Genomic DNA, 23,514 nt, shown 5'->3' with positions numbered 1-23,514 from the left:
CTTCCTTTTTCCATTGTTTCCTTTATGACCCATCTATATACCCCCCAACAGCCAGAATTACTCTAGTACCTAATAATAAATATATATATTTCGTCACATCCCTTTTTATATATTGGTGTTAAAGACGACTCGTTTCATTCTCTTATATAATAATTATTTTTTTGCTTATACCCGCTATTAGATGAAGATACGTTTATTTCTTTAACGAGTAACTAATATTCCACATACATAACATTAAAGAACGGTCACGCAGACAGTGTAAAGGATAATACATCAGAAGATGTACAAAAGTTATGAGGAAAGTAATTGTAACTAACAAATTCCCAGCCTTGCTTCTCCCTTCCTTACGCCATATTCGCCGAGAGAATAAACGAAGTGTCTCCTTTAACGAATTGTGCCCGGCCAACAAGTTGAGTAACAAGGGCCCTTGTGAAGAATACCTCAAATGATGTAGCGCCCAGCTCTGCTCCTTGTGAAGGCGGGCGCGGATGTAATTTGAGGCGCCCCGCAATTGCGCACCAGCCTCAGCCCCCGGAGCGGCCGCAAACTCATTTTCATCCCGGACTGAAGCCGCGCCATGTGTCGCATTTTTCCCTGCGCGACGTGGCGTCGCGGCTTAGGGGAAGCCCCAGCTCTCACTTCCACCCACACAGTTTGCGTTTCTGAAGGGTGGCGCGTAAAAAGATGAATACGTGTATTCAGGCGCTCGTATTACCTGCTTCACAAAGACTCTCCGATTTTTCTTGGTCCCCGATAACAGAATTTCTTGCGTTACGGCATCAGCTGAACAAGCATTCTATTACCAAATTATCGAGTTGTACCCAAAGTAATTTCTAAGGACAGACCACTTTTCTTCAAATTAATAACATATTAGAGCCATCGGAGAAACATGCGCTCACGTTTATTACGTAAATTCTGCATAAAGCTGACTACCTGAACGGGATATTTAGCAGACTATTAGGATATTCATCATTTTCATACTTGGGTCCCCGTTGCTAAATTTGGGACCCTGTTAACAGTACATGACAAAGCAACAAGCATACATAACATATTTTATACAGTATTGTTTTGTACTGTACATGCTACACTTGTATTAACACAACATATTTATTGAACAGAAAATGTTGTAGGGGGAAGAATAATGCCTCACATTGGTTTTAAGAGTGACAGCGATATATGTATGACATTTAAAATCATTGACCAGGTTTTCATACAATAAAAGAATGTGAATTAGATAAGGTAACTGTTTGCAGGTACTTAAGTTGCTTACCACCCTATGACAGACTACATTTCTTCAAGTGAATAACATACGAGAGCCATCGAAGAAACATGCGCTCCCGTTTATTAGGTAAATTCTGCATAAAGTTGACTTCTTGAACTAAGAACTGACTTATGGGCAAATATTATTGATTAATGTTTATTATACGGTGCAATTTCAACTATATATAACTCACACTAAATGTTCACAACCATGATATTGCAGGATGGAGTAAGTGTCACAATGTAGCGCAGAATCGTAACAGAAATGCAGACGCTTCCCAGTATTCATAAACTTATTCAGTATTTTTAAAAAATTACTACAATGATCAAGAAGCGTTTTGTATTGGTTCTCTACTCGAGTAATAAGGTCTTAATCGTATAGATTTTGCAGAATGTCCTATAAATAGACAAATAATCTCCAAAATTGTTACTATTCCCTAGCAGCAATAAACTGAAAGTAGTTACTAAAATCAGTTGCGATGATGAAACGCTCTGTCAGTACTAAGAAAAATTTAAAACCTCCCGAATTTATAGCACAGTAGCCTTTTGGAAACAAAAATTCGAATTTCATTCCTCAGGATATTACCATATGTGATGGAATCACAGGCGTAGATAATACAATAACCTGCAGAGGTCTACAGGACGTAACGAACGCGATGATGTTATCTCCTACCTTGTTTTGAGTGTAGGATGTGAAACTTCATTTTGAAATCTGTAATAAAATGCAAATACCAGCCTAGTTTCTTCTCGAAAGAAGGCACAGTTGCTCGGTTACCAGAAAATAATCAAGTTCTTAATGAATGGTAATTTCGAAAATCATTCTTTTGTTCTACTCTTTTGGAAATACCGATTAAGTTCAATCTCCTGCTGACAACTGTAGTTGCTAGTAAAGCTCTTCTACTAATCTCATCAGTTTCGTCGAATGTTAATTTAAGTGATTTACAATAAATTCTTCTGTACATAACTTACCATTTTTATTAATGTAACGGTTTTTATACACGGTTATATATCAGAAAGGAAGAAGGTTGACACGATTGTAGGGTAAAATTTCCAACTATTGGTACACATAAAAAGATGGTCTGAGGTTTTAATCACGAAATATTTCTTCCCTTTTCAAAATTATTTCTACCTTAAATGAAAGGTAAGACGATCGCTTTTCATTTAGCATGGCTTCTTTGAACTTCGTTGTTCCTATAAAACTGCGATGGATTACCCCCAATAAATTTCTGAAGAGAATATGCATAGCTGACCGATAGGTACCGTGTATCAATCTTTTGGAATGATTATTCTTCTGACAAAGAAGTAGATGCGTGTATGTTAGCGAATGTCTTTTCGACTGAAACTTCCTCATACCATAATTGGTTCACTCAGACATAAATTTCAAGCAGCAAGCTACCAATACAACACAATATTAGAGTGACGTCGTGGAATCCTCACAATTCATTTTAAAACAGTAAATGATACTTTTTCCAGAACTTTTTTCTTGCAAACATGCTGATGTCTTGTTGTTTTCGGTTAAAAGCAACAAACCATACATTAAGGTATAACTGGGAGAAATGTTACAAGTCTACAGGAGTTCCAGATGGAAGTAACCTCCCAGTTCGTGGCCTTGCCTCTCGTATGGTAGTGATAGAAGGGTGGTTTCATAACATGAAGTGATGGTATGAAGATAAAAAGTCGAAATAACAATATTATTAAGTTTATTTATTAGAAGTGATTAAGAGTTAGTTGCAGCGCTGCAACACTCAATATTTAGGTGTCAGAACCCGACGTCACGAACCTGTAAAACGTTAGGAAGTATGTGGTTTGAATAAACTTTAAAGAGCCTTCAACCTCAATTAGATATTTAAATTTGTACCACTTGAGGATACAGAGGTAATAATCTGGCAGCAGAATGACACTGCCCTTTAACACCGTTTGTGGGTAAAGAAATCCATCAGCCGGGGGATAACAAAAGGTATATGTTTATTATCTTTAATATAACGATCATGCTCTAAAAAGTGACACTACTGAAAAAGAATTAAAATAAAATAATACCGTAAAGTAGCAGAAATAAACAGTAAGTTAACAGATTGCATTACTGGTTGGTATTTGGAATTTTATTTCAGAATCTCTCTTTTTAAGGTGGGATTGTAATGAAACCACCTACTGTAAAAAGTAAAACTAAAACATAATCACTATTACTGTATTGGAGCGAAGTGGCACAGTCTGGCTCTCCATATTTAAGTTTTCCAAAGTTGCCACTAAATGGCTTAAGACAAATCCCGAAATTGTTCCTCTTTCTACGGCCCGTTTCCTTCCCCACTCCTGTTCTATCGGAGCTTGTGCTCTGTTTCTAATTACCTCGACGGGACGTTAAATACCACCATTCATGTCCTTCTGTTTATGAGACGTGATTCACACGAGACATGTCATACGGTTCATTCTCATATTCCTGCAGAAATGATCGAAAGATGCATCAGTGCCAAAGCACTTAAAATCAATTACGCTTTCTTAAGATTACACTGCTGCCCGCTGAAATACGTCCAGCATTCTGGGAACTTCAGCTCTTTTTTTTCCGAGGAGAGTGTGCGGCAATCAACTGAACACCAAAATAGCTTCACTTTTTTGTAAGACCTCTGTCAATTCAAAAGTGATATTTCTTTTCGGGCAGAAAACCGTAACGCAGTACCTTGTTGGTATATTTATTATAGAAACTTGCTTTTGTGCCAGGAAAATGAAAGAGGGGGAACACCGCTGTTTTGCATGTTAAAACGCAGTCATTGCTGCAAGTCGAAATCGTATTGCATTATTGCATGTATTCTTGTAGATGTTACCTTCGTTCGCACGTAGTGGTACGTTTAGTTAAGCTAACATAGCTGCTCTGTTTGATTATTAAAGTTCATTATAGAGGACTACGTGTGAGCGTTACTGATGATACTGGGAAAAGGAATAAGAGGAATCTTTGGTCGGGAAGTAGCCCATTCCTCTCAAACATCAACAAGGGTGGAATTGTGTTTATCTATGAAGGTCGTGTCCCGTCAGTAATTCTTTATGGCCAAACACTACCCGACAACTGAAAGAGGTTTCTACTATGATCCATTATATAGTCTGACGACCTGGCACTGTAACTCACCCTTGTCCGAAACTACTCTGTTCATGGAACTGTCTTTCGCCTTCAGGGATGTAACTGTCTTCCGGTTCTTGCTCATTGCGCTGTCACACGTCAACAACCTCGGACCTGATGGAGCACTCACGATAAAAAACAGAGCAAATGTTAACATTCATCATCTCACTCCTTTATTTGATGGTCAACTGGAAAGCCTTTTGCGGGTTTTCCTTGATACACGGGCATGATTGTACACACAGAGTATTAAAGAGTATAAGTCCAGATATTTCTAATGTTGACTGAGGACAATGTACTAAACAACATTACACTATCGTTTAGTTCATTTATAGACTAATAATTATAGTTGTTACGAGTAGTATGTGCTTTGGTTGGTTAAAACCTCCAAGTATTCATGGCACTATCCAGCCATTGATGATTATTTTCCCCAGTGCAGCAGGTCAGGTACTGAAGTGTGGGCAATGGTGCAGGTACGATCGTGCAAAAAAAACATCAAGTAGTAAATTATGTGATGTGATTGCTGTAAGACAGTTAGCCTCAGAGAATAAACAGCTGACACATTGAAGCGGAAACATATTAAGGTATTAATGATCACAATACCTTCACCTTTATACCTAACACCCGGTGAAGTAGGGACGAACGTTAGTCCGTGGAAACAATTATTACTGTAAAATGTAGTTAATCTTCAAATGAGACTGTGTTCGTTTCTATTGCTACCGCTTTTCTAGTACTGATGCAACACGCGAGAGCTCTACCAGAGTATGTTTACGAACAATCTAGAGCTTTGATACAAAACGACAGGAGGGATGAAAATTAGTTCGTTCAGTTCCCATTTAAGTTTCACGGAAACATAATCGAAGGACGAGGCAGCTAAGACTGGGCACTCATAAAATACTCAGAATGAATAAATATATCTTGGTGTAGTTTTCGTCAAGTTATAGCAGACAATTTACAGAATTTCCTGACGCTCGCTAGTAATTTCGTTTTATATTCGCCGAATTACGACATTGACAATCTTCTTTTCTTGTGATGGAACTATATACTACTTTTCTGACGATGTGAAAGAAGCTTCTAAGAGAAGTTCAACGATAAAACGTGTATGGGACTTAGTTAGATAGCATCAGGATAAGAGTGCCGCAGACCACTGTCCCATCGCTAGGAGAAGAGGTCCCACAAACCTCTGCCTTTTTGTACGAAATGTAAGAGAACACGTGACTCAGATATTGGTCATGTGCCTACCTGTAGTTCAAGCCCGTCAGTCTGTGTTCTTCTGTTATAGCAATCAGACAACTTGCTCCTAAAGCTGTGGAGACATTTACAATGCAATGTATACGACATCGGAATACGACTATCGTTATGGCGACTGTCACCAAACTTAGAGCAGCGATGCGCTTATACGATGAAGAGCATCCAGTTGGTGACAAGAACTTACGATCTGTCTTTGTAAACATTATAAAAAAAGTTATAGAGACTGGAAGTGTGGAGAATAAAATATACCAAGGCCAAAGAAGACCAACTAATGAAAGAAATGAAACAACGTTTTAGCAGCGTAACACAGAATGCAAATGCCACTGACAGGGGGATCAACGAAACTAGTGTTCTGCAGAAGCTACATTCCATCTCATTTCAGATAGTGTGCAGCTTCACTAGAATGACTTCCAAAATTGATCATAGTTTTTCAAATGTTATTTACGAAAAGTATAGACTGATGGAGCACATTTATAGCAACTTATGTTTGAAGAAGAAGCATCATTTACAAACCATGCGTGCAATATGCACTAATCGTCAACTGATAATCCATGCTGATTCAACGAAGTGGACAAAAACAACGCTCTAGGTCTATCAAAGTTTCGTGCTTGTTTCTCAAGGTCCGCAAGATTGGTCCCAGCTTTATTGATGGGAATCCAAACACACTCATGCATTTCGATTCCTAAGGTGTGCTGCTGCCGCAATTATTGGTAGACATCCCACTGGACATAAGGGCGTGAGTGTCGTACTAACATGATGGACGTCCCTTTCATTCAACGCATGTACAGACAAATCCTCTTAAGGGAAACATTTAGAGATAATTGGAATAGTATTTCAGGAAAGGCAAAACGGTCTGCACAGTCACCAACGTAACATTTCTATACTTTTATCTGTGTTGAAAATTAAAACAAGAAGTCTGTTAGGAAACACCGATGACTCACAAAGGCATGACATGCTTCATAATATGGGCCTGTGCCGCCGTTAACTCCAGATAAAATTCAACGTGGAGTATTGTTTCTTCAGAATCACTTCATAGCGCCTAAGAGTACTCAACGTCAACACTTGGAGCACTTGCTATGACAGCCTTAATACTAAACAGACAAACCATGCCTCAGTTACGTGCTTGCTTACATTTGGTAAAATAGGACAGACCATGGTGTAACATGTTCTCCTGATGGCGGGACACTGGTTTGCAGCGCTGTTATCTTGATACTATTTGTTCTAGCCTCTCAGAAGTGTCTTTAAAATGACACAGAAAAACGTATATAGTTTCATTCGGAAAAACAAAGTCGGTGTCGTAAATCGTGACTATAAACGATAAAAATTGCTTGTGAAAATGATGAAATTCGCCATATTGCCGCTGTAACTCGATGAAAATCTATCTCTGTACATTTACTTATTCTGGATATATTTGCGGTGAAGCTGCCTCACCCTCTGTTATATAAAGCGGCAGACATAATTTCCGGAAGTGTTCCTCATTCTGGAATATAAACGTTTCCTACTCGTTAATCGGAAACAGAACATCAAAAACAGGTTTCTTATAATAAAACCAGGACGGATTACATAAAAAAAATTTTTAAACGATCTGTGAACGAGCACTAGGAGGATTTGGGAATGGGCTATCCAAATCTATATTAGAAAGTATATAATCAAACGTATTGTGTGTCACACAGATATAGGCAGTATCGGATGCGACTTCTCACACGCGTCATCTGCGTGAATGCACCATAATTTTGTTCGACAGTGCAATGCCTATTCCGAATAAAGTGAATGATTCTTTAACACATTTTGTTTACTGAAGTATATAATTTCATTACGTTCATAATAATCGGTGTACAGCTGAACAGCACTTTACTGATACGTAGTCACTAACCCCTTTCAATCAATTTCGTGTACTGTCGTTGAGAAACATTAGTGCCTAGTCGAAAATTGGAGTACCCTCTCCCCTACTTATATTTCTGAAGTCTGTCGATAACCTTCTAAGCAAATACCAAACAAGAGACGATGTACCACTAAACAATGACGTAATTTAGAACAAAATATAACGGAAGTGGGAAAATACACATTATTTTCTAATAACAGTTCCCATTGTAGAATGTCCATCATATTTAACACCTATTATCTCATTCCGGACAGGAATATAACTACAATAAATGCCCTTACATTATCTGCTAATTGCAATTCAGTATTCTGAAATAACTCAAATATGCAGTGAAAGAAAGTACAAATAATGAAGCTTTGACATAAATATCCATGTCTCTTAGGCACATATTTAAGTAATTGAAAATACTAAAATGAATATCAGAATAATTACATCGTTTATTAAGAGTCCATACCATCTACACAATTTTTGGTTTACCACCTCTGTAACTATTTTTTTTCATAATATTACCTTTCACTCCTATGGAATATCTTTATTTTTAGATACGAGAGGCATATTGTATTCCCGAAGATGTTAGCTCAAAATGCAGAAGACTATACGCCTACAAACACAATGTACAACAGAGACGTCACCAAGCAAGGTACAACACGTAGGTAAGTTGAAGAACTGTTCAAAAATTGTTATGTATTGCCTTAAACCATTCAATTTCTTAACAGCTGTTTAGGTGATGAATTCATCTTCATCATCTACCAAGCTTAATTTGTGTAAATGCCTCTTTCAAAAATAATTTACTCCATAAATCAAACTCTATCCGTGACTTATTATTTAAGAGCCAGAAGCCGAAATGCATAAACAAAAGATAAGAAAAACTTTGAATTTATTGACTTTCGAGTGATACTGTACAAAAATTGTATTATGTGAGTCACTGTTCGATGACTGAAAATATTCCATAGCATTCAAAGGGACACAAATATATGGCAGTTTTCAAAAACTATGTAAAAGTGTTAAGGTTACATCAGTAGACAAACTGTGTGCAGGTTAAATATGATTTTGTCTGGAAACATATAAGACAACTTAGTAGAAATTTACAGTTCATTTATGTTGTAAATATACAGTAATTGTTAAAAATAAGGCGAAATACGTAGTATTGTGACTACTGTTTTAATAATTAATTAGCAGAAGGTACCTGCTCATTCAGCAGTTTCTAAGATCAGCAGTCGAGCAACACGTTTACACACAAAACAGTTGGCGTGCGGATGACAGTCCTACGGTTATAAATGTTTAACGTTTAGCAACATCCAACATATAAGTTTACATGATTCGGCTTCGTATATTGCAGATTGACAGTAATGTATCATTCTACTGCATGAAAGATACTACTAAACATTCTGACTGAGGAAATTAAATATATATTTACATTTATTTGTGTCCTTATCATTCTCTGTTACTATAAGATGATAAACTATCCACCAATTAAAACTAAATAAAATTTTAGGCGCTGTAGGCTACTGAAGACAAGCACACATTATTAGTCGTTTTAAATGATTACGGAGTTACAGATAAAACGAGACATATATGACTCTAAATGGAAATTACAGAAGTTCTGATCATTTCACGTTTATCTCACACTATGGATTGTATATCATATTGTGGCCAAATATGAGAAAGTAATGTATCGCAACGCTAGCCGGTGTAGAGAGCAGAGTCTATCCAACTTTGTGGGGAAATTGTTTCCGCGGCTTGTGCTCATTTTTCGTCTGCAGTTCTTTTTAATTATTTTAATGAAACTGTCGGTAGTCTATAGAGTAACATATCTCTCTACATAAAGGAAATTCCACAGCTCGAGACCGACAGCTGGAAAAAGTAGAAAAATCCTTATTCATTCTGAGATACCATCATTACACAAACATACTGGATATAGTGAACACCATTCGCAGTCAGAAAGGTAAGTCAACGATAAGACAAATAGAACGTGCTATGCTGAAAACTGAATGCAGCCAGGCCGGAAGATGCATAATTATATGTTGGTGAGAAGTATGAAGTCATTAAAATTCATAATTTTGCTGTAGCCTTATGAGGAGAACTATTTTTTATAGAGTTCCAGTTCTCTATCGACTTTTGAATAGTAGGGTGAGTTGCTACATGTTATACTAAGAACCTAGCGATGTAACACCTGGAAAATAACGACTATGGATGTAGTCGTTATTATAACGACCACCTCACGTAAGACAGTTATGTCTTTCTTACTAGCATTGTAGTCCCGACGAGTTGGTGGAGAGCTGTCTCACATGATTTACCTGGTTCACATGCGTGTTGGTTTGAATGTAGAGGGGCCATACTTAGCCTCCTCTCCCCAACATATACATTAACCAGTTTTTCCAATGTTTCGAGAATGAAGGATTACAGACTGATAGGTCTCATATTCTTAGCTGTGGTGTGATCAGTTCTCCCTGGCTTTGGATTGAAACCAACCTTCACTGCCCTCCATGTATTGGGAATGATTCCTACTGCTAGACTAACCCTGTACAGCCTGCACAGGTCTCTTATGAGCTTCTCTTCTGCCTGTTACAGGAGAGCTGGAAAAATTCCTTCTGGGCAAGGTGACATGAACGGTTGGACTGTTCCCACCGCCCATTGGATTTTATTAAAATTCACAGACTCCTTGCTCGATTCCCAGTTCTGTCTTAGAGTGCCTGAGAAACATTGTTTCTCCGGAATGAGATTCTGGTCTATGTTGCCTGGCAGAGCATATTAAGGAAAGTGAGTTTTGAGGAGCAGTTCCAGTGTCTCATGTGTTGCGTCTGTACACTACTGGCCGTTAAAACTGCTGCACCACGATGATTACGTGCTACAGACACGAAATTTAACCGACAGGAAGAAGATGCAGTGATATGCAAATGATTAGCTTTTCAGAGTATTCACACAAGGTTCGCGCCGGTGGCGACACCTACAACGTGCTGACATGAGGAAAGTATCCAACCGATTTCTCATACACAAACAGCAGTTTACCGGCCTTGCCTGGTGAAACGCTGTTGTCATGCCTCGTGTAAGGAGCAGAAAAGCGTACCATCACGTTTCGACTTTGATAAAGGTCGGATTGTAGCCTATCGCGATTGCGGTTTATCGAATCGCGACATTGCTGCTCGCGTTGGTCAAGATCCAATGACTGTTAGCAGACTATGTAATCGTTGGGTTCAGGAGGGTAATACGGAACGCCGTGCTGGATCCCAACGACTAGCAGTCGAAATGACAGGCATCTTATCCGCATGGCTGTAACGGATCCTGCAGCCACGACTCGAACCCTGAGTCAACAGATGGGGACGTTTGCAAGACAACAACCATCTGCACGAACATTTCAACGGCGTTTGCAGCAGCATGGACTATCAGCTCGGAGACCATGGCTGCGGTTACCCTTGACGCTGCATCACAGAAAGGAGCGCCTGCGATGGTGTACTCAACGACGAACCTGGGTGCACGAATGTCAAAACGTCATTTTTTCGGAAGAATCCAGGTTCTGTTTACAGCATCATGATGGTCGCATCCGTGTTTGGCGACATCGCAGTGAACGCACATTGGAAGCGTGTATTCGTCATCGCCATACTGGTGTGTCACCTGGCGTGGTGGTATGGGGTGCCATTGGTTACACGTCTCGGTGACCTCTTGTTCGCATTGACGGCACTTTGAACAGTGGACGTTACATTTCAGATGTGTTACGACCCGTGGCTCTACCCTTCATTCGATCCCTGCCAAACCCTACTACATTTCAGCAGGATAATGCACGACCGCATGTTGCAGTTCCTGTACCGGCCTTTCTGGATACAGAAAGTGTTCGACTGCTGCCCTGGCCAGGACATTCTCCAGATCTCTCACCAATTGAAATCGTCTGGTTAATGGTGGCCGAGCAAGTGGCTCGTCACAATACGCCAGTCACTACTCTTGATGAACTGCGGAATCGTGTTGAAGCTGCATGGGCAGCTGTACCTGTACACGCCATCCAAGCTCTGTTTGACTCAATGCCTAGGCGTATCAAGGCCGTTATTACGGCCAGAGGTGGTTGTTCTGGGCACTGATTTCTCAGGATCTATGCACCCAAATTGTGTGAAAATGTAATCACATGTCAGTTATAGTATAATACTGTGTTACGACCCGTGGCTCTACCCTTCATTCGATCCCTGCCAAACCCTACTACATTTGAGCAGGATAATGCACGACCGCATGTTGCAGTTCCTGTACCGGCCTTTCTGGATACAGAAAGTGTTCGACTGCTGCCCTGGCCAGGACATTCTCCAGATCTCTCACCAATTGAAATCGTCTGGTTAATGGTGGCCGAGCAAGTGGCTCGTCACAATACGCCAGTCACTACTCTTGATGAACTGCGGAATCGTGTTGAAGCTGCATGGGCAGCTGTACCTGTACACGCCATCCAAGCTCTGTTTGACTCAATGCCTAGGCGTATCAAGGCCGTTATTACGGCCAGAGGTGGTTGTTCTGGGCACTGATTTCTCAGGATCTATGCACCCAAATTGTGTGAAAATGTAATCACATGTCAGTTATAGTATAATACATATGTCCAATGAATACCCGTTTATCATCTCCATTTCTTTTTGGTGTAGCAATTTTAGTGGCCAGCAGTGTATATTGCCCATCCTCCTTCCTCAACATACCTACTGGATTGGTTGGTACTCCAGTGATAATCTTGTGATGTCCCGGCTTGTGCAGCCGTGCTCTCCAATTCCTCACAGAATGCCTTCCAGAGTGCCTTCTTTGCTCGTCTGATTGCAAGACTGTAGTTGACAAGGGCCTCACGTAATTTAGCCCATTGTCCTTTACGTCTTGCAATATTAAAGTCCCCGCTCCTGTTTTCTTCGCATTTCCAAGTTGTTATTCCACCAAGGCACACTCCTACTTGTGCACGTCTTGGTGATGGTGCAACTGTTCCGATATGAGGTCACTATGGCTGAGTTAACAGCCTCTGTTACTTCCTTAAATTCTATTGGATTCCTTATCGAGGTTTTAATTTCTGATAAGCCTAAATCAAGGTCCTTCCTCTATGTCTCCCGGTCTGTTTTCCTGGGATTCCTATAGGTCATGGTCTTTCTGTTTCCCATTTCAACCTTGAATTTAATGTACATTTGGTTCAATGAGGATAGCTCCAACACCACATGCCATTGTTCGACATAGCTGCCCATCATCATGGAACTAAAGGTTATGTCAATTATTTCTTCCCTTCTGCTATTCCTTAATGTAGGTTCATTGCCCCTATTAAGGACATCTAAGTTGTTAGCTAAAAGAAATTCAAGAAGGTCCGGTACACCCACTTTATATAAATAGGGTCCTTGTATCAGTGCCACGTCTACTTCCTGCCTCCCCAGGCAGCGACTCAAGGCAGCAGAGGCCCCTTTACTGTGCTGCAGATTAATCTGCAGCACCTCCTGTCTCCGTTTTGCTGACCTGCGAGAACCCTAAAAACAGTTTCAGGTCCTGCTCCCGCATCGCCTTCAGGGACTTCTCTCTTACCTCAACTACCAGGGTTCGTCCTTCCGGTGCAACCTTCTGCTTGATCACTCCTCAATCTTCTGTCGAGACTTTTGGGTTCTGGGCCCCTATTTTCCCGAACAGAGTCTTACGAGAGACTTCCTTAAGGAGCTTTGGTACCCGTATTGATATCTTTGCGGTCTAAGGAGCTCCGCTGCCGTCTTAACCAGCAGCTTCGCATCTTCCCACAGGGGGATCATGGGCACCTAGTCCTTGTTCCATTCGACCGTGTGCACCCCCCTCACAGGCAAAAATGAGGGCACCAAGATCTAGATAGACCCTCCAGAAGTTGGGTCCTGGGCCAGCGATCCACCCAATCTTTTCAAACAGGGGCATCTGTATCAATCCGTCCTGCTGCGAGGTGATAGCCTTCCGGGATAACTGCCATCCTAAAAACCGAGACTGCAGTACTATAGGTCCGTTTCCCTATTTCTTGCCTCGGTTTTTTTCTGGACTCGCTTATCCAGGGAGGAGGGAGTCTTTGATTCCTCCCTTATCCGCTTGCTACCTGTCTTTGTCGTAGTGGGGGTCTGCGTATCCCCTTCAACTTGAGACAGTTTCATCCTGGTGATCTTTGGTTCAAGTTCCTTTAATTCCTCACTCCAGAACCGCGCTGCTGCTCCGGTCGCAGGTTCGAATCCTGCCTCAGGCATGGATGTGTGTGATGTCCTTAGGTTAGTTAGGCTTAAGTAGTTCTAAGTCTTATGACCATTAAGTCACATGGTGCATAGAGCCATTTGAACCATTTGAACCCTTTATTTCCCTCCACTTGTCTTTAGGAAGCCATTCTTTCCCTTCGTTTTTCCTCTGTTCCCTGAGTAGTTTCCTCCTCTGGGCCCCAGATTAGCCTTTGATCTTAATCTGGTCTAGCTCCCCGTTGCAGTTCACACTTCTGGCTCAGGTGTAGACCCTGATTCAGTAGTGGGAATACCTTCCATCGGTACTGACCCCAATGTTTGGATTTCTGAGGTCTCAATTTGCCCCTCGGTTTGTTTTTATTTGTTCTCCTTTGTCGTATCCATATTTATCCCACGAAATTTGGGGAACTACAACACCCACACCACGAATACCCCTCGCCGCGTAAGCCTACTTATTCAGGGAGGTCGCCCAGTATCCCTGATGCTCCGTTTGCGACACATCGTCCCAAGTGCCACGCACCCTTTGGGACGGATCGCTCCACATTTTGGGTTTGGTCAGAGAGTTGGGTAGGATTGGGAGTGGATAGGGAATATGGAACGTTGTGGGACACTCTTAGTCTGATCCATGAGCTGAGACCTTTCCGGCAGTAGGTCCTCTACCCTCGGCACAGCCCTCACCTTCACGCGGATACCCAAGCCTCTCCACCCGCACGGACAGTGTTTCGTCAAGGTGGTGTTCCCCGAAGAGGAAATAATCACCATACCTGTTCATAAATCTATCGCACTGTGGGACACAGTGGTCAATGCCTTCACAGAAAAATGTTTACGGTTGCTAAAGATCAACGGCTTTACCTGGTGTGCATTTCTTCGTCGGTAGCAATGGCGACGAATGTCTTTGTTCCAGGATCCTATAATATGTTGCCGACGTTATTACGACTACGCTGCAGAAGTTTCGATTGCAGACCCTCTTACTCGTACATCCTGAAAGACATCCGTGGCTGACGAATCTCTTCAGACGGACAGATGCAAGAATGGGTACAATCATTGTTTTAAGGCCACCGTTAATATTTTTGCATGAAGATGTTGGTCGTCTTCTCAAAAATGGTTCAAATGGCTCTGAGCACTATGGGACTCAACTGCTGAGGTCATTAGTCTCCTAGAACTTAGAACTAGTTAAACCTAACTAACCTAAGGACATCACAAACATCCATGCCCGAGGCAGGATTCGTACCTGCGACCGGAGCGGTCTTGCGGTTCCAGACTGCAGCGCCTTTAACCGCACGGCCACTTCGGCCGGCGGTCGTCTTCTCTCCCAGTGGGTTGAATATACAGGGTGTTACAAAAAGGTACGGCCAAACTTTCAGGAAACATTCCTCACACACAAATAAAGAAAAGATGTTATGTGGATATGTGTCCGGAAACGCTTAATTTCCGTGTTAGAGCTCATTTTAGTTTGTTCTTCCACCTACGCACGTTATCATGATTTCATACGGGATACTCTACCTGTGCTGCTAGAACATGTGCCTTTACAAGTTCACGCACGATGGAGCTCCTGCACATTTCAATCGAAGTGTTCGTACGCTTCTCAACAACAGATTCGGTGACCGATGGATTGGTAGAGGCGGACCAATTCCATGGCCTCCACGCTCTCCTGACCTCAACCCTCTTGACTTTCATTTATGGGGGCATTTGATAGCTCTTGTCTACGCAACCCCGGTACCAAATGTAGAGACCCTTCGTGCTGTTGTTGTGGACGGCTGTGACACAATACGCCATTCTCCAGGGCTGCATCAGCGCATCAGGCATTCCATGTGACGGACTGTAGATGCATGTATCCTCGCTAACGGAAGACATTTTGAACATTTCCTGTAACAAAGTGTTTGAAGTCACGCTGGTACGTTCTGTTGCTGTGTGTTTCCATTCCATGATTAATGTGATTTGAAGAGAAGTAATAAAATGAGCTCTAACATGGAAAGTAAGCGTTTCCGGACACATGTCCACATAACATATTTTCTTTCTTTGTGTGTGAGGAATGTTTCCTGAAAGTTTGGCCGTACCTTTTTGTAACACCGTGTATTAACAGTTACGGCCGCGCAGCCCAGAACCTTGCGACTGCTACGGTCGCAGGTTCGAATCCTGTCTCGGGCATGGATGTGATGTCCTTAGGTTGTTTAGGTTTAAGTAATTCTAAGTTCTAAGGGACTGATGACCACAGATGTTAAGTCCCATAGTGCTCAGAGCCATTTGAACTTCTGAACTAACATAGAGTTTACTTTTTTTCCATCTGTCCCGTTTAATTTGACTGCATATACATAATGTGGAACAACATTCCAAACCAGGGGTGGCCAAGAATTTGTCTCGCGGATCATGCCCGGGGCCGAGTGCCAGAGCGCACAACCTGGCTGGCACGTTTCGCACCACGCCACGCTGTCTCAGCGTGAGGAGGGGGAAGAGGGGAAATCTGCGAACACTCCGCCTTTAAACGGAAATGCAGTCGCACTTGATTTTATATTTCATATTTCTCAATACCATAGGTCACAAGCAAGAGAAATTTTCAGTATTTTTAATTACTTTTGGTGCCCAGAAGATATAGTACAATTCTTATCTGGAACAAACTGCTGGCGTACAGACACACACAGGCAATTTCACAGAATTTTATTCTCAAGTTGACACCTAATCGTGACTTATTTAGTTTCTTAATCGGAAAAAGGTCTTTCACACAAAAAAATGTAGTTCGAAACATTTTAGCACTTTTGAAACATCATTATGGAGTCTTGAAAACTCTACCTGAGGAAAGAAATGTAGACCTTGTGGACATTTTTAACGTATAAGTATTTGCCATTTAAAACGCTATGTATCTTGTAGGTCTATGAGCTATATCAGCACGTGCACAGGGCGCTTGCAACTGAAACGGCAGACGGTCGCGAAAATAGCCAAAAACCGGTGTAAGATTCACAATGTCCTCAAAACGTTTATGTAACTATCCTTGTAATTCTTTTAAGGCCAAAGTGAATTCCTGAAACTTGGTGTTTTCTCTAACGGCAGTGAGGTTAGGGAACTGGATTTCTTTGTCAGAATGTGTCCCTTCTGCAATGCGATTTTCTTTTTAAATGCAACCCATCAAATCAGAAAGAATGTACCCTGAAATGTTTTATTGTAGGCGGTGTGCAGTCAAGTCCACATAAAATGTGACGTCTGCATTCCATTCCTGAGGTTCTAATTTTAGTTCATGTACTTATTTTTCCTTCAAAAAGTCAATAGTAGCAAGTGTTAAATCATTCATGGCCTGCCCCTTGACTTAACCTACGTACTCTGCAGAAACGTACTGAGTCTCTTTACTCTTCGTTCAGTTCCACAGAATAATGTTGCGCCGGCCGTGATGGCCGAGCGGTTCTGGGCGCTTCAGTCCGGAACCGCGCGACCGCTACGGTCGCAGGTTCGAATCCTGCCTCGGGCATGGATGTGTGTGATGTCCTTAGGTTAGTTGGGTTTAAGTAGTTCTAAGTTCTCGGGGACTGATGACCTCCGATGTTAAGTCCCATAGTGCTCAGAGCCATCAGCCAATAATGTTGCAGCTAACAATGGAATATTGAGCGTGACTTCAGAAATTTTACTATTCATACGACCAATTTCTTCATATGCTCCAGGCCTGAAAATTTAATACAAAGTACTTTTTGTTGTGCAGAACAGTTAATTCTATCTGTCGCCGTTGTAATCTTTTTCTCCGGTTTAGTTTTTTTCTCTTTCATCGTCAGCTGTGTTCTTAAATTCTTTCTGTTTGGTATTGTAATGTCGATTCATAGAAAAATGCAGTACCTTTCATTTATGCGAAATGAGACTTCTCATCCCTCTTTTCTGTCATCCCTAATCATTTTAAAGGATTGCGACGATAAATCGCTGGACTGCCTCTTTTTGTGCAAACCGACACTGGAGCTGTGAACGTCCTTCATATCACGAACAAACAGCGAAGGCTAACCAGCGCGATTCTGCCGTACTGAAGAGAGTTGTGCCGACAGAAAATGCCGCACCACAGTGCTAAATGGAATGTCGCGCTTTTTCGGGTACTTCCTAAAAGGACGAACAAAGTCGAGTAACATACCGGGCCTTGGGATGTCCACAGCCCGCACACATTGCACGTGCCGTAGCCGGCCCTGTTCTAACGACTTAATGTAGCGCTCCACTTACACCGACTTAGAAAAAATAGCGTCATGTAAGCGTATCTCAAAGATTTTCTACATCCAAGTAAATTCTTACTACAAAAAAATCTAGACAACGTACATGAATCACATTATACACTGATGAGACAAGACATTATGACCACATTCTTAATTGCTAGTTTGTCCGTCTTTGGAACGAAATGCATCACTGATTCTGCGGATCAGGTAGCTGACATTCTGTTGGTAGGTTTGCGGAGGTATGTGGCGTTAGATGTCTATGCACAGGTCATCTAACTCGTGTAAATAACGGGTCACTGATTTGCATATACTGTGATGGCGCCCGATAGCGACCCAGAAAATGCAACACACTGCGCATACATAGGAAAATAAGTCCACTACTGTACAGCTGCACTATTGACGACAAACAGCTGGAGTCAGCGTCTGCCGTAAAATCACTAGACGTAACTACCCAGAGCGACCTGGAGTGGAATTACCACATAAAACAGATAGTGGGAAAAGTAGACACCAGACTCAGATTCGTCGGAAGGATCTTAAGGGAATGTAACTCATCCATTAAAGAAGTGGCCTAATAAGGCGCTTGTTCGCCCGATTCTTTAGTATTCTTCATTTATCCGGTAGGATTGATAGAGGAGGTATAAAAGATCCAGCGAAGAGCGGCGCGTTTCGTCACGGGTTCGTTTAGAGGGAGGGGGGGGGGGCGTTACGGAGGTGCTAAACAAACTCCACTGGCAGACGTTACAAGAGAGGCTTTGTGCATCACGGAGAGATTTAATATTAAAATTTCGGGACGGCACTTTCCAGGAGGAGTCGTACAACATATTACTTCCCCCCACATACATCTCGCGTATTGACCACTAGGAGAAAAATCGAGAAATTAGAGCCAATGCAGAGGCTTACCGACAATGATTCTTGCCACGCAATATTCGCGAGTGGAACAGGGTTCGAGGTAGTCGTACAGAAGGTATCCTCCGCCAAGCACCATTAGTTGGCTTTCGGAGTATGATGTAGATGTAGATGTAGATGTAGAAGTGGGTTCCATACGATTTATGGTAGATCTGGCGAATTTTGTTGCCGAGACATCAACGTCATTTCTCTATAACGCCCCTCAAAGTACTGTTGCATCGGTCTGGCTCTGAGACATGGACAGTTATACTGCTCAAAGATGACATCGCCGTCAGAGAAGACATCACGCATGAAGGGATGCAGATGTTTCGCAGCTGTCAGCGTGTCTTTGATTACAAACACTGGCCCCATCCAAGAGCAGAAGAATGTCTTCGTTAGCATAATACTGCTCTCACCAGCCTGCATCCGTAGCGTGCTGCAGGATTTAAGCTGCCGTTCATCTCGATGACGGCATTTGTGGAGACGACCATTTACCTAGTGCAGCAAAAATGTAATTCACTCTAAGCGCTGACACGTTCCCATGGATCGATGGTCGAATCCCGATGGTCCCGTTCCCATTGCAATCGCAACTGACCATGCCCATGGGTCAATATGTGAACACATTGGGTTGATCTGCTGCCGAGCTCCATGACCAACAATATATGATGAATGATGTGCTCTGAAACACTTGTAGGTGCAGTAAGTGTAACAACAACAGCAGTCGGTACACGCCAAGGATCGCAGTTGTCTGAAATGTAACTTAAGAACATGCCAGTATTCGTCAACGAAGTGTGATGTAGAACAACATGAATGAAAATTACGAGCTTCAGAAATAACGGCAGTTTCTCTTTGGCAAGCTGCAATTAAGGTACGGAAAATGACAAACGGCGGATGTCTTTTTTAGCGGAAGAGAGCTATAGAAGAAGGCTTATAGATAAGTGAAATCATGTCTCATTGAAGTTCAAAGGCGGGTTCTGCACGAGTAATTAGTTCTTTGTCTTGTATTTACGAAGTGTTTCGTTACATTGTTTAAATAACGAAAATATCTCATGAAACAATAAATAAGCTCTGATAAGGGAGACGTTATTTTCGTGCACAAACCAGCGGTCGTGTACCCAGTTTTGTGTAAAGAAGCCACGGTACATTGTGGGATGGGCTATACTTTTACGTGGTACACGAACAGATTTGCATATATTCGCTTATCAGTTTCTTTAGGTTTCGGTAAGCGATATCTATAATATAGCCTGAAGCAGAAGGCGTCTTAGATTAGTTCTATAGGTTTGATCTCACCCGAATTTTGAGACCAAGTCATCATATGCAATTGAGACGTCAATTGCATATTCTTTCGCAAATTGTGCAGTGCGATGAACGTTTTGAGTAATGTTCGGAGGCTAGGTCGTATTCGAAACCGTAGACCCAGAGTTTTGAGCTCTCCAGGCTTGTCGTGGGATCCAAGCAAACATTCATCCTATCACTTGTTTCACAAAAAAGTTTAATATCTCAAATATCCGTGTATTATAGTGCTCGAACAGTGACGTTTCCCTTGTCATTAATGTTCATTAACTGTGTCTAATCACAATTACGGTCTTGCGTCATAGACAAGTGGGAAATCGGGTAGTCATGAAAGGAACCGAGTTTTCATGGTAATATTTCAGTATGAACAGCATGTGAAAAGTGCTAAGTGAAATACATAAAACTAGTGAACAGGACCGAGGATCGTGTAAGACTTCGACGGTACATATGCTTCAAAAGGCTCTGAGCACTATGGGACTTAACATCTTAGGTCATCAGTCCCCTAGAACTTAGAACTACTTAAACCTTACTAATCTAAGGGCATCACACACATCCATGTCGGAGGCAGGATTTGAACCTGCGACCGTAGCGGTCCCACGGTTCCAGACTGAAGCGCCTAGAACCGCTCGCCCACAACGGCCGGCGACGGTATATACTGAGGGAATGAATTTACGAATTTCATTTGAATTTCACGATATATTTATTGCAATAACGTGTTTAACATAGCACTCTGATATAGTTGAATATCTTACAGTGGTTTGCACCCTTCATGCTGCTGTAGACTGTGTACAGTTTTATTTTCATCAAAACATTGCTGTTTTGTATGTTGCCTTCTAATAGTGCCTGATTATCCAATTTTAACTTATGGTTCTGACAAGCAGACAGGGACCGTAGTGTGTTCAGAAACTTTCGATCTGGCTTAAAATCAATGCGTGATGTATGTATATGAATGAAAAATATTACACGAGTTGGTATTAGTCTGAAATTCACCAAATTCATTCAGAATTGACGTCCAAATTCCATTCAGAATTGACGTCCATCATCAACATCAGTATGAGCACGACCACGACCATCACGGTTTCGAATGCACTCTTTCCGTTGTCGTGGCTCGGGAGAAAACCGTCTCCAAGTGTCATCCTGAGACATTTCTTTCCATACCTGAAACACATACCCTTTCAGTTCATGAAGACTGCTGGTTGAAGGCTGCATGAAGATATGCGGCTTGTCACTGAATCCCAGTCGTACTCCACGGGTGACAAACGTAAGGACCGGGTAGGCCTGTCAAGGATCTGTACTTTCCTAAAGGCAGTATGGGATCTTACGTTATCCTGCTGGAACACGCTATTTGTTATTCTTGTCATGAAGAGTATGGCAAAAGAGATTATCATTTGTGTCTCATAATTGCGAGCATTCAGTCTCACTTCTACAATTGCAGAATCAGTCCGATGGCTGTATGCAACAGCTCCCGTAACTGTGGTTCCAGTAACTGTATGTGTATGGGTCTCGAGAACAGCTGCTTCGTGTGACCTCCCACCAGGCCATCTACAGAAAAGCTGCCATCGATATGGTCGTCACAAACAGACAAATGCTCGTCAATAAACACCACACAAAGCCACTGACAGTTCCAGATGAATCAGGCTTTACGTAAGCATTTGTCGTTTGTGATTTGGTTTCAGCCGTAAATGATGAATGGTAATTCGACGTTGCCAGTAATTTGTTTCCGACAGACCCTAGTGACACAGTGATTGCCTGGATATCAACTGTTGTCAGTTGTAAGTGGTCACAGTGTAAGAAGTGCTTGTCAAAATTTGTACTACTAACTGGATGTGTAAAAATGGCCCTGTACATCTGACATAATTAAAATTGTTTCCCTCCAAAACTGTGATCAACGAATACGCTTTATACGAAATTAAACAAGAAACTTAAAAATTCACTCCGTCTATTACTAAAAAATGCAACAGAAATGAATTAACGATCATTGACAGCAAAGGTGAATGCCTTGACAGGTCTGGACTAGGGATCTGGAATGAGACTCAATGAACGCATGACTGGATAAACAATTATATTAGTGTAAGTTGTAGTGTGATTGCCAAGGATTACTGCTTAAAGACAGAAAGCGCTACAGAAGGACATGTGTTTTCATCCATGGCCGGAGCTGGAAGCAAATGGAAACTTTACGTGCAAACAAGTCTTCAGAAGGACGACTGAAGTTACTGAACCTCGGTAAACATGACTCGGCTTTTCCTATAATTCGCCTCGCTTTTATGCGTGTATCTCACAATGCTAATCTGCAGCTAGTGTCTCAAGTGGCTACATTTTCAGTCATTGTCTCTGTACCAAAAGGTTGCCTTTGTGTTTTTGTTCAAGTCACCCTGAAAACTGTCTAAGTGAAGTCTGCCAGAGATAGCACCCATTCACCAAGACGTGTTATTCTGTGGCCAGGACTCTTTGATTGGCCGAAGGATAAATATTTCGAGTGCCGACCAGTAAGAATCCATCTTGAAAGACGCTGGTCGCCCTCGCTTACTTTCATTTCGGATGGTTAACCAGTAATAAATCTCGTATCACTTGACGCTCTAAAACTGTGTCCTCCTGTTCCTCATTCTCTGTCTGCAGTCGCGTGTTAGTCAACGTGGCTGGACCTCTGGAAGCACTGTCGTGTTTCTCGCTCCAGCTGCTACATTATTTGCGTTACCCAATAGTAATTGCTTTTACACTTCATTAAACATTTTCTTACGGGACCTCAGCTCGGCAGTGGTATCTCACACTCTCCATTGCCATGGCAAGCTTACCCATCCCTCATTTCACTGCAGATGTTATCTTTAATGGTACGTGTATTTCGAAGATTTCTGACTTCCCACCGTTCTGTCTACAATGACATCCTTTCTGTATGCTGCCAAAAGTGGCACGCACCACCTTCCCACACATAGCTCGTCAACAGCAGTCTCCGTTAAGCTGACACTATAGGAGATAGTATTTGTATCGTGACTTTAGTCTCCGGCGCCCAGGGGCGGCTCCTCTGAAACCAGGGACCAATCTGACTGCCTGCCGTTCGTTCTTGGAGGTGCTCGGATGACTTCCGCAAATATTGTCCTGGGCAACTATCCCTTCACAATCTTTACACATGGCTTGCCATAAGTTCACTTATAACTGAGGACATCTGGTTTCCATAGGGCCTTTTTAAATAGGTGAACATGCACTTAAATGTAAGAAATTGTAATCTACGCCAATCTGATTTGTGTTGCTATTTCGGTTTTCACATCAGTTACAGGACAGTCGTGTAACATCACCCAAACATTCCCTCTTTAAATCAATGCAGATGAAACTGCACTCAGAAGTTGTTGGTAGACTAACTGTAAGAAAGGAATTTGTTCTAAAGTGGCACTGGGATTATGTGCTTGTTTGAGACACTGTTTGTTTGAATTAGGATTAGGCAAGGGTACACATCATCATTTACTACTTCTTACCTACCCAATAAGCCATCACACACTC

General features: G+C 41.9%; 1 protein-coding gene across 1 annotated transcript in view; it reads left to right on the top strand.

The window, feature by feature from the left end:
* LOC126471074 (cytosolic carboxypeptidase 6) overlaps positions 1–23,514 on the top strand; it is a 1,596,780-nt gene that overhangs the window by 1,173,434 nt on the left and 399,832 nt on the right. The window contains exon 9 of the mRNA XM_050099147.1: positions 8,039–8,149. Within this exon, the coding sequence (XP_049955104.1) occupies positions 8,039–8,149 (111 nt within the window). The remainder of the gene's footprint in view (positions 1–8,038; positions 8,150–23,514) is intronic.

Source organism: Schistocerca serialis, chromosome 3 (genome assembly GCF_023864345.2).
Source record: "Schistocerca serialis cubense isolate TAMUIC-IGC-003099 chromosome 3, iqSchSeri2.2, whole genome shotgun sequence".
NCBI lineage: Eukaryota > Metazoa > Arthropoda > Insecta > Orthoptera > Acrididae > Schistocerca > Schistocerca serialis.
Note: the sequence above shows the minus strand (reverse complement) of the source record. Positions and strands in the feature narration are given on the sequence as shown.